This window comes from Rhincodon typus, chromosome 24, assembly GCF_021869965.1.
Source record: "Rhincodon typus isolate 14 chromosome 24, sRhiTyp1.1, whole genome shotgun sequence".
NCBI classification, from domain to species: Eukaryota; Metazoa; Chordata; class Chondrichthyes; order Orectolobiformes; family Rhincodontidae; genus Rhincodon; species Rhincodon typus.
In genome coordinates, this window is record NC_063355.1 from 26,408,833 (window position 1) to 26,421,578 (window position 12,746).

Consider the following 12,746-nt stretch of genomic DNA (forward strand, 5'->3'; position numbering starts at 1 on the left):
AAAAAAATTTTTCTGAAGAAGGGTCTAGGCCCGAAACATCAGCTTTCCTGCTCCTCTGATGCTGATTGGCCTGCTGTGTTCATCCAGCTCTACACCTTGTTATCTCAGATTCTCCAGCATCTGCAGTTCCTACTATCTCTGTTCAGGGATCTCTTGTACTTTTGAAGAAAAGTTATCCACCTCAATTACAGATGTAAAACGTCCAGATTCAGGCATCCAAAGGAATTTAAAACTTGCTGTCAGAAGGCTTATGAAATCTACAGTTGGTCAAGATTTTAATTCATTGATCTTTACAATATATAAATGATTAGCTATTATATTAGATTCCAAATTGGGGTTTTGTTTTGACAGTGCATATATAGATGTGTGCAAATATAAACCTTACCTTCCGGCCTTTCTCATTATCAGGCAGATAGCAGTGTCGGGGAAAGCCTCTGGCTGTGAACTTCTTTCCTTGATTGGGATGTTCAACGCCCTACACACAATTTTAAAAAAATTGAGAGGAAAGTGACAGTTGGACTGACTAATGAATCATAGTTTCACACAAGTAATAAGACAGTTAAGACAAGGTTAAATACCCAGCGGGGAGCTTTGCCCTCTAATACTGCACATTGAAACTTAAGTGCATTCTGCCCACTGTTTACAAACCAGGGTAAAACAAAATGACTTTGGGGCATTTCACATGTGAGGAGGTTATTTCCAAAAACTAAGCCATCTGCAATTCTTTCTACACCACTTCTTTCCCACTTAATCCGAACATTTGATTCTACCCCTGTCCAAAACTATCTGCTTTGTCCACTCTCATCTCCACACTGCTTCCCTCCCTTACCATCATCAAACACATCCCGACTACAAGAAGAAATACCCATTTCCCTGACCAACAACCTAATTCGAACCTCTGAGAATTTCCCCTACCTACTTCAAAGCAGACATCAGACCCGAACTTCAAAAAAGCTTCCTCAAAATCCTTCAGCTTCCTTTTTAATGTCCTATCACATATCTTTTCTCATCTCCAAAATTGTGGAACACATTGCTTCACAATAATATCTCTCTTTACTGTCTACTCTAAATTTAAAATAGCCTAATACATCTGATTATTTAGTTTCTTTTTAAAAGTACCAAACCACCTCTTTGTTATGTTATTCATCTTGATTAATTAAGACTACTAAGCAGTAAACATATTTTCATGCAACTTTTTTCTTTGCATGGAGCATATTCCCTGTTGAGATCTCACTTCTGCATTGCAATTTAATCGAGGTTGGAGTGACGGAATTTTCCCTGTCCAACATGTCATATTCCACAGGCTGTTTTCTTTATCTGAATAACTTCGTTTGATATGCACCACGTGTCTACTGAGCTGCTAAAGACATTAGATTGTATAAGTGATTGTTTCTCTTCAAGGGAATACAATTCATTTCTCCTTTGTGCATAAATGAAATAATTGATATTCAAAATATACATGGTATAGAGGCTTTTAAAATATTATATATTAATATCAGTACCAATACAAGTCACCATGTGCTTGTATTGGTTCTGAATTCTTTTAAAGATTAAGTGTCCTAATTTTCAGTCAACAAATAGGGATTATAGTTGCATGAAAGCCACTTGTGCCAGTGCTGTGGTGATAGTGTGCAGTCTGTGCAAAATCTACATTGTGCTTGTTTTTTTCAACAGAAATGAATAATTTAAATTTTCGCTGAACTATATTTGCAGTAAAAAGATAATAGTTACTCAAGTGATCCTAAAAAGATATGAAATTGTTAGAAGCATTCACTTGTAGTCCTGCTGGGATGTCATAAACAATGCGAATAGTTTTGACTTCTGGGTATCCAGGGAGTGAGTGCGGGATCACATGATACTCCATCTTCCCAGGTGGCTGTGTTCCAGTTTTCTCTCCATAGATGGCCTTGCACGTGGGGCACTGCAGGCTGCCATCCTAAAGAACAGAAATTATAACAACTTCCTTAGTGGTCTTCAAGATTCTTGTGACTCTGAGGTTTTATGAGAGTTAATACAATACCACATTATAAAAGTCTAAGATTTTTAAATAAATTTCTCTGGTACAATATTTTGCATAGAGTATGAAAATGGCTAACATTATTTCATTTACGTTCAGTTTTTCCACTTTCAGTCTCTTTCCCACCATTATACTTCTCTAGATAAGAGTGGCTGCTTCACCGGCAATCTGGATGAAACACAACTAACCTCAGTGATCAAGACAGATTGTGTTCTGTCGCTTGCCATCTTTGGTTTTCTGATTGTGAAATGACCTCCTGCCCCAAAACGCACTTTGGTAATTATTTCAAACTCACTATTAAATGATGCCCACTATTCCATTGTGCTGTGTGAAGTTCAGCTCCTAGTGAAGTGTACCACAGTTTCAACTTTCTGCTATGCTAATGGCAATAGAATGTGGGCTAACACACATGGTTCTACTTGTGAGAAGCTGCAGTTACAGTCTGACCATCGTGTAAAGCCTCTGCAAGCAGCAAGAGAGAAGTGACAGCAGTGTTTATCCACATCACTAGGGTGTCTCTCCTCCGAGCTCATCAAGATTAACACAACAGCCACCACGAACATCTGAAGAATGACTCATGAACACCATGTGAACACACTGACTTGCTGTGAAATCAAGTATGGCTGTTTCTCAAGTCATGACTATCTAAGATGACAGACAAGGTCACAAAATGTGACAACTGTACAGTGATCATTAATGCCCTTTCATGAGGCTGCTGTAATAGTCTACATATTTTAAGATTTATAAGTTAACACAACAGAAGCAACATCACAGAATGCAGAAAACAATTATATTAAGCTTTTTTTTTTTGGACATTAATCTTAAAACTACCTGAAATTTATTAACCTAATCTCAATGTTGTCTTCCCAATACTTTTCCTGAAATAGCTTACTGTAATACATTGCCATGTTCTAAACTACACTGAAAACATGTTTCTTACTTAAAATGAATGCTTTCACAGAAGTGTAAGATACAAGTAGAAATTTACAATTATTGAACAAATATTTTTCTATCACCACACACACTGGCTCAGAAGTTACTGGCTTTTTCAGGATTTCAGGCTTCATTCCAAACCCTCCCCTTGTACTTCTTTACATCCCATCCAAAACATTGAATCCTGGACATGAGACAGTTTCAAAACTCCTCAACTGGGCTGGAGGGAAACTCAATGCCACAAACACTGTGTACGGCTGGGAACCGGCTCTGCAGGGGGTCTCTCAAAGGTAGCCACAATGGGGCTTCCTATTTCCTTGTAGATCGGAGCAGGCAGGGCAGCAGAGTAATAGCAGCCTCTCGGTGGATACTGGTGTCCAAACAGTTCATCAAAGTAGGAGGCTTCCTCTACTGAAGTCACAGTAACTTTGTACCATTGCTTCAGTACCTCAGTTTCAACTACCCTTTACTTCAGCAACTTAATTCAGCTGCAGTGTCTCATTATGGCTCATTTTAGTGTTCCCAATTGTTGTTTGCTCTTCACACTCACCCCTTTGAGTGGTGACCCTCTCCAGGTTGTTAAAAAAGCTCTTCCAATGAGTTCAATAATCAGTCAATTGAAGGTGACTGGAGTATTTTCCCAGATGACCACTCCTGCATCTGGTCATATTTGCCACCTCAACCAGTATATGGAAAGAGTTGTTTGAGATAGTTAGCTGCTGCCAATTCTTCTTTGTCATGGATCTACCTGTTTAGTGGTAGAGTATCTACAGTGGAGACACTGTTCATACACAACAAGAAGGTTCATTGCATGATAGCAATAAGTAAAATTACATTTGGTCAGGCATAATTACCAGGACCTCAAGGATCTGGTCCAGATTTATTTGTACCCTCTGAAGCGGCATTAGAACACCTCGTCTACACTCACAGAGTGTGAGTGTCATCAAATAGAATGGGCGGAGCAGGTGTAAACATAACCATTAACCCCCTCAGAACCATTACCTCATACAACAGCGAACAAGTTGCTGCCTCTACCCCTTCTCAGCCCTCACTATGAAAACTGCAGCACATTGTGGAGCTAGTAAAAAAGGGGCACACTGTCCAAGATTCTTATTTTCAAAATGGCTTATGCCTGATCTCTACCACATCCAACCCCCATGACCAAATGGTCTCTATCCTTCGTTATGAAAATAGACAGCACAGTGACTGGTTATTTAGTGATAGGCAGTAGAGCTTAGACTTGTTCGGAAGATGCTGAGATGCTTTATATATTGATAGATTTTAGGATGTTAAGTGAATGACAGGATATGGGGATGGTGCACAAAAGGTGGAGTTGGGGTAAGAGACAGCCATTATCTTTACTGAAAAGGGCGGGGGAGGCAGGTGCAGGTTCTTATGTTCTTTGCTGCACCACTCTCAGAGCTTCAATTTCCAAATCTGTGCCCTGGCTTGACAAAATGGACAAGCTGTGCTAAATCTCCCATTTTTTTGGCCTGTTGGTTGATCTTTCATTACAAACTGGGATGAAACAGGCCTGGTTCTAACAAACATTTTACAAATTTTATTTAGTTGCAGGACATGGGCATTGCTGACAGAGCCAGCATTTATCGCTGGTCTCTAGTTGCCTTTGAGAAGGTGGTGGAGAGCTGCCTCCTTGAACTGCTGCAGTCCATGTGCTAAACCTACAATAGCGGAAGTCAGCTAAGGGCGAAGTTGCCATTTGTCAGTCTGCGGGGAATTCCTGTGCAGGTCCTGGATATGTAAAGTCATAAATCACTACCCCGCTCCATCCAAAAAGTTTCTTTTTCTTTTTAATGTAACTTGGCCAAAGGTTTGAAAATAAAAACCATCCCGTGTAATTGATATAAAAATGCCCCTTCAGCTACAATCTGGCCAATTAGCAAATGTGATGTTAATACTGATGTACTGTCAGCTCCTGTTGGGTGAGACTCCACAGCCTGAAAAGGAACTCCTTAGCTGGTTTATTTTAACAGGTGCTCTCAAACAAAGTTTACCTAGGAGTGAAATCTAAAAATACTAAACAGATTTTGTAGCATCTGGAACGGGAGAAGAAATCCAAATAAGTTGTTGACCTTATATCAATTATATGTTCGTTCTGAGAAGAGATGATTGACCCAAAACCATTTTCTCACAACGGACACTGTCTGATCTGCAGAGTGTTTTCCAGCATTTTCTGTTTCAGATCATAGACCCCCTAGTGTGGAAGGAGGCCATTTGGCCCATCAAGTCTACACTAACCCTCCCAGCCAGAACCAGCCCCCCAGCCTATCCTTGTGAACCCACATTTACCATGGCTGACCCATCTAGCCTACACTTCCTGGATACTACTAGCAATTTACCATGACAATCCACCCAACCTGCACATCTTTGGACTGTGGGAGGAAACCCTCGCAGACACGGGAAGAACATGCAAAGTCCATACACAGTCACCTAGGCTGGAATCGAACCCGCGCCCTGGTGCCACAAGGCAGCAGTGCTAACCACTGGGCCACTGTGCTGCCCTAATGTCCAGTATCCACAGTGTTTTCCATCCTTTTATGTTTGCTCTGTTTGTAATGAACACGGTTGCATTAAAACAGTTTGGGGCACCATGTACTTGTGCATAAGACCTGCATTAAAACCTGTGATCTAGTCAAAATCTCTCCACCATTAACTCATCAAGGACATGCTCACTCGTCAAATGGATCCCTGAAATGCTGGTTTTGCACACAAAGAGGGTCAAAGCCTGCTCAGTGCAACAGCAACAGCAAGGCACCTGCAAGCTGCTATATGCACGACAATTACCCTTTTCCAATACAAATCTATATATTCAGCCCTGAAAAAAAATGCTTTTTTTGGTGTTTGTCTTGGAAAGGTATTCCAAATCTTTGTACTTATGGAACACAAAATGGATATGGTTGAAGAAACATATCAATGTACTAGTATAGAAGCAAGCATGAGAGTTAAACTAAAATTTCTTGACTAAAAGCTGAGTACACGAATACAACGTCCTAGTCAGCCAACAGTATTAGCCCAATGATGTGAGCAAAGAGAAATTGCTGAAGACAATACAATGGTCTTATCCTCATGGTTATTCTGAACGTGCAAGTCTATTTCCCGGTGGTTTGGAATCTTGAACAAGAGAAAGTCGTCTCCCGTGATCTTTGTTGATGACCATTGTGTTGTCAGTCTCCCACCAGCATCATCGGAGGGTCATCACTGTCAAGCCCTGAACTGAAGCAGTCACAACTCAAGGAGCTGGGCAGTGGCTGGTTACACTGTGACATGTGGCTCACCTCAACTCCTCAAATTCCTTTCATCAGATACAAGGCTCAAGTCATGGCTGTAATGGACTATTCATCACTTTCTCTGGATGAACACAGTACATCTCCCTGCTTTCAGCACGCTGCATTCTGCACAGTGTACAGAAGGAACTGCAGTAAATTACTTCAACTGAATCTCTTCCCCTACAAGCCTAACCACCATGGGACAAAGCAGGAATGTTCTTGTGTACTTCTCCAAACCACACATCACCTTGACTTGAATCTGCATCATGATTGCTGAATCATTATCCTAGAATTCCGCACTAGTATTGCTGTAAGAGCACCATCATCAAAAGGCCTGGGGCAATTTACACAAACGTTTTGCCTTTTCAGCCAACTAGGCAAAAGCAACAAACGCCAGCAAAGTCTGTGAACAAACTCCAAAGCAGGACATTCCATTATCTGGCTTCAGCTGCCTGAAACCCGCATTGTCTGACATTTGTCACATAATACAATAAACATTAGAGACTCAGTAATTGGCTGTAAACATTTTTACTTAATGTTATTTAACAAGATCTGACCTCAGAGAATCAGAGGAGGAGGCAAATTAATCCATGCCCTCTCAGACACCAACTTGGAGCTAGCTCAGGAGCAGCAAGTCATGGAGCTCTAAGGAGATCACTTATGACTCAAGCAATAGAACGTGACGTGAGAGAACCAAGACAGGAAGAAAAATAATACAGGAACTAACTAGATTTCTGAAAGAAAACTACCCATATATTTTGTAGTAACAGACTACGGATTGTTACTTGTGGTGGTTATATCACATATAGTGACTGTTCAAGGTGAAGGGCAGGTTGCCGTGTTACTGTGTGAGGTTTCCTGGTCATTGGTGGTGCCTCCCACCTCCAACGAGATTTCTCAAGATCAGAGAGAAAGGACCCGAGTACCATAGGAATCAGTTGTTACATTTCTTCAAGAAAAAAAACTGCAAGTGATCAATTCAACTAGAGACCCTGGTCATGTTTGTGTATTATTTTATTCTAGTTCAGACAAGTCTAGTTTGGATTGTAGTTTACCATGTCATCTAATACTTGCTCCTGTAAGTCATTTTATCCATCTGTTCTTCTCTATATCATTCTGTAAATTTGTGCCAGTTGTAGACAGCATCCACTTGCTTTTATTTAAAGGCTCAGTGATATCTCCCACATTACAAGCCACTGCTCAAGTCTTAGCCAATTAGCCGTTGTGTACCCACGATTATAACAGAACAGTCTGGATATGTTTAGAGCTAACAAGGTGTAGAGCTGGATGAACACAGCAGGCCAAGCAGCACCAGAGGAGCAAGAAAGCTGACATTTCAGTCCTAGACCCTTCTTCAGAAATCTGCAGTTCCTACTGAGTCTGGATATGTTTACTGGCTTTTCAATATGACTACTGACTTCACAATTTTTCAGCTATTGAATATTTAAAATTGGTGTTACATTTGAGAACATAATAACTGTGACATGTGATCAAACTACCGGCTCATACTTTATAAAAATTCCTTGCACTCACATATTTTCATTATATTTTAAATTGGTAATTTTTGGGATATTGTAGCAAATATAATTTTATTTTCATCTTCAAAGGTTAGAATTAATTTTTATATCAGTGCTTCCTGACAGAGATACCCCTCCAAACCACACACCATCTTGACCTGGAACTCCATCATCATTCTTCCAATGTCATTGGGTCAAAATTGTGCAACTTACTTCCTAACAACACTGAGTAACCCTAGACACTTGCCCGAGGACTGCAACAGCTCAAGAAAAAAATTTATCACCTCTTTCTCCATGGCAATTTGGGCTGGGCTATAAATGCTGGCCTGGCCAGCATGGCCACATCCCACGATCGATTTTTTAAAAAAAAAATTCCTGATTGAAACAAAAATGAGACTTTTAGGTATTACAACTTGAGGAAGAAAAAGAACAATAATATTGCAATTACTATCACCAGTGCTTCACAGTCAATGATATTGGCTTACTGGTGGACCTCACCTTATTGCCATTGTTGTACATGGCCACAAGGCATAGGAGATGGTACATGTGACTGCATTTACTGAGCTTTCCAACCAGTTCCGGTTTCACTCCTCTCAGACTCATGACACCTTCATAGCCCGATGAACTGACCAGCCTTTCCATACAGATGGTGCAATCCTAAAAATAGAAATACAACACATTTACAAGGGAGAAAGAGTCCCATTTGGCCAATCCAGTCTTCATCCTTTCATTTACTAAGGATACTATCTGTTGTAAGCAGAGGTTTCCAAGAACCCATTTCACGCGTGATTCGGAATGTAGTGCGAGATCAGCTCTGACTACAGCACATGTCAAATGGGTGATGTCTTGATTTTAACTGTGTTTTCTACAGAAATAGCTAAAGTAACCGGCCATAATAGGCAATGTCTGAAGCTAAAATTATTTCAGTTCAAATTGTGACAACAATTTCACCTGATGTCAGCTATTGTAACACCAGGTTTCCAAAAGGCAAATCTTGTTTTTTATTCCTCACTTTCTTCAAATCTTAAGTAGTATGGAACAGTGCAGATGACCATTGAATGATGCCTTGTATAATTTCTACATGTGAAATATCAGTCCTGTAGGACACAAAAATCCCAAGGATGGAGAACATTGGAGAATTAACTTCCAAATGGGGAATGCAATGGCATAGCATTAATGTCACTGGACTCACAATCAAGCATCAGGAAATTTGTGGGAGAATGGGTTTGAATCCCACGATGACAGGTGTTGAAATTTGAACTCAGTAACAAAACTGGAATAAAACGGTGGCCTACTGGCGATTGTGTGATCACTGTCGATAGTTTTGTTTATCACAATCTGGTTCATTGATATCCTTTAGAGAAGGAAATCTGCCACCCTTACCTGGTCTGGTCTGCATGTGACTCCAGACCTAAAGCAAAGTGGTTGACTCTTTACTGCCCTCTGACAATTAGAGATAGGAAACAAATTCTGGCTGAGCCAGCAATGTTATGTCCTGTGAGCAAGTAAAACAAATATACTCCCAAAGAGAAATTAAAAATGATAAACACTTCATTTATTGTACTTTTGCTGAAGGTAAGGACAAATTTCTGAGATATATTCTGAGAAGCTTACCAGTTCTCCAAAGTCTCATTTAAATTCTTTACTAGGTAACGAAGCTAAACACAATTCAGTTCGCACTCAATACCCATGCCAAGAAACATTTAAACAAATTTAATGGAAAAACTATATCAAAGTAGTTCACGAAGAGTGAAAAGACAAGAATACGAAGGAATGCTACCTGGCCAGATGGAAGAGTAAGGAGAGGTGACAGAAAACTTGATTAGTGGATGGATATTGAGAAAGGTTCAAAGTTATAGAGATTGTAAATGCAAAGTGGTTTAGGGTGGGAATTCTGGAGGTGGGATTTTGGTAACTGCAAGATCAATGGACAACGGTGCAAAAGCCAGAATGACCAAAGTAGGAGAATGTAGTGTCAGGGTAAGAGTTACAAAAATAGAAAAAGTTTCAGAGAAAGGGTGGGACAAGACTTTGAAGGGTTTTGGAAACAAGGACAAAAATTTTAGATTCAATTTCATGGGAGACCAGGTCTGTGAGGATGCGGACAATGGACAAACAGGAATTAATGCTGGAGAAATTGCAGTTGGCTGTATCAATGGCATCCAGACCAACAAACTGAGGCCAACTATAACAATCTTCCTGTTCCTCTGCCTGAAATTGGTGAACTCAACTCAGACTAATGATTGAACCTCAGGCCTTGATGTTCTGCACAACTCAGCGTCATACCTGAGAGTTTTTGGTTATCAAATCATGGAGGGACTCATTAATCACCATTTAAGGCTCCAACAGATTACAAAAAAAAAATCAAAACACAACCACAAGCCAGTTCTAAAACAAAGCTCATCTAATCAGTGTCCTTCTGTGTAAATAAACAAGCTTCAAGTAGTTAAAATGTCACACATATTTATCTGCACTAGATGACGGATTTATTTCAACAAAATGTAACATTTATTTAAAATAATTTAATGAAGGCATACATTTCTCTTGATTATACACTGAAAGGATTATCAGCATTTGTTTATTTACGAAGCAGCAGCTTCTTAGCCCATTTTAGATGTCCTGGAGTGACCTTTGCCAACAGAGTTGTTCATTAGGCATTTATTTCCATTTCCTGAATGACCCCCTCAAATAACTCAGGTCTATAGTAATAATGTCAAGTTGCTGTAAACATTAGATACAGGTTGCCTGCATCTCTTTGGCAGCAGCTACTGAGAAATGGTGTTGATTGTCGTCACAGTTTATCTGGTTCACTGATGTGGAAAGGGAATCTGTCACCTCTGCTTGATCTGGCCCACCTATGACTCCAAACCCACTGCAATGTGGCTGACTCTGAACTGCGCTCTGAAATAGGCCAGTAAGCCATTCAATCATGGACAATTAGCAATGGGCAAAAAAATGCCTGGCCTTGTCAGATTTTCACTTTGGTGTCAAACAGATAACATTGGAAGTATGATCTTAATTCTTCACCTAATAGTTACTGTACAAACGTATCGTGTTGGTGTAAGGAGAAGGGACAAATGTCAACTATCTCAGTGGGAAAAGTTAATGTATTGAGCTCTGGTCTGTGTATCATGCCTCATGTCTGCTAGGGACTAAAAGTTCAGGAGGATTTCCTTATGCCAGAGAGTCGATAGAATCCATGGAAGAGTGCAAAACACCAGGCACAACGTTCAGAATAGAAAATCAGAACAAAAAACAATTTTACACCAGGGTTGGTTCTGAGCAGGAATGGGAAAGCAGGGTTAAAGTAGGGATCTACAACCTGCAAACATGGATTTCTCTTTAATGTGCCTGAATGTGATCCATGGCATGAGTAGGGAGATGTATTTAGGAGATTCAACTGCACATTAGATTCATTGGCAGGATTTAAGTTTTTGTTGTATCATGCTGGTTGGATAAGCAGCACTCCCCTCTTGTTTAGACCATATTCTTATTCTTAAAAATGCAAGCAATGGTCTGCTTTTTAGTTTAAAAGTATTTACAAAAAGCAGGCTATGCCTGCTACTTGTTAAGGAGTGTTTAGAAACAAAAATTATGAGGGAGTTACTGAATAACTGGGATGTTGTAAGTCAAGGGCACCAATTTAAGATAATCACAAGTCCAATTAAATGACAAATGAAGAAAAGTAACTGTTATTGAAGCAGGATGACTGAATTCTCTTAAAAAGGAATCTGTTCTTTGTTAAAGCGGACTAATAAATGTATGAGAAACAGGTAGGAGTGTGGCATTACATTGGATGGTTTACAGACAGAAATACCAACCCAGATTTAATAGGCCAAATCAGTTTTGTTAACCTTGTTTCTGGGCTCTACCATTTTATGATTTCAAGATCTAACCTTTCCTTTTATGGTAAGAATAAAAGGCTAAGTTAAGCTTTTTGAGGTCTAATGTGTTTCTTACTTTGCAAAAGACAAACCCAGTGCCTCTTAAATAAATAAATTACGTTAATAAAGCCTTTATGTATATCGATTATCCCTTGTTAATAGACAGTACACTGATTTTAATTAAAGATAACAAGGTGTAGAGCTGGATGAACACAGCAGGACAAGCAGCATCAGAGGAGCAGGAAAGCTGACGTTTCGGGTCGAGACCCTTCTTCAGAAATTTTTGCCTTTGCTTTGGAGTAACTGAAATCTTTCAAAATCTGTCCGCCCTGCAGAAATCAATAGCTAAATAAACTTAAGTGCATTAGCAATGGATTACCGATTGTAGGATTTCACAGGAACGCTAATTTGAAATTGACAAATGTTTCAAATGTTATGATTTTTGAAAAGGAGATGACAGTTGGTGCTCAGTTAAGATCAGAGTTTTCCTTAAAATGCATTTCTTCTTGGTGTGTAGGCACCAGTAACGCTATATATACTGCTGTCCTTCATTGCAATGAAAAAATTCAAAGTCAACCTCAGAGTGGACTGGAGACCCAATGGCCACATTAGTTGCTATATTAATCTGAATTAGTTACTGTAATAACCCAGCATGTTTATGCTTCACGGTCAGATTGCCAGTCATTGAATTTATCTTGCAAATTGCTCTGCTAAAAAGTGAAGTCAGTCCAGCTACATGAGTAATCCAGTATTATATCTTTACACAGAGAGTGGCGGGCGTGTGGAATGCGCTGCCGGCAGTGGTAGCAGAGTCAGATACTTTAAAGACTTTTAAACGACTCTTGGATAGGCACATGGAGGATAGTAAAATGTAGGGTATGCAGGATAGATTGATCTTAGTAGGATAATAGGTTGGCACAGCATCGTGGGCCGAATACTGTGCTGTACTGTTTATGTTCTATGTTCTATTAGTAGTTACTGGCCATGCCCATTATTATACTGCATTAATATGAAGATCACATGCAGTGTTCATGTGAAGTCAATTGAGCAGTCTAATGAAAGCCAATCTATTAAACGTTACAGAGATAGTAGGATCTGCAGATGCTGG

At 39.8% G+C, this 12,746-nt stretch overlaps 1 protein-coding gene across 3 annotated transcripts in view; it reads right to left on the reverse strand.

Annotated features, from left to right (window-relative positions):
- LOC109934269 (E3 ubiquitin-protein ligase DTX1) overlaps positions 1-12,746 on the reverse strand; it is a 237,558-nt gene that overhangs the window by 7,293 nt on the left and 217,519 nt on the right. For 2 of the 3 annotated variants that reach the window (XM_020533075.2, XM_048611519.1), the window contains exons 6-8: positions 8,253-8,411; positions 1,775-1,936; positions 386-475 (exon numbers count right to left, since the gene is read on the reverse strand). In XM_020533075.2, coding sequence (XP_020388664.1) covers positions 386-475; positions 1,775-1,936; positions 8,253-8,411 — 411 coding nt within the window. Of the gene's footprint in view, positions 1-385; positions 476-1,731; positions 1,937-8,252; positions 8,412-12,746 lie in introns of those variants that run through there. The other variant, XM_020533077.2, reaches the window with a different exon arrangement.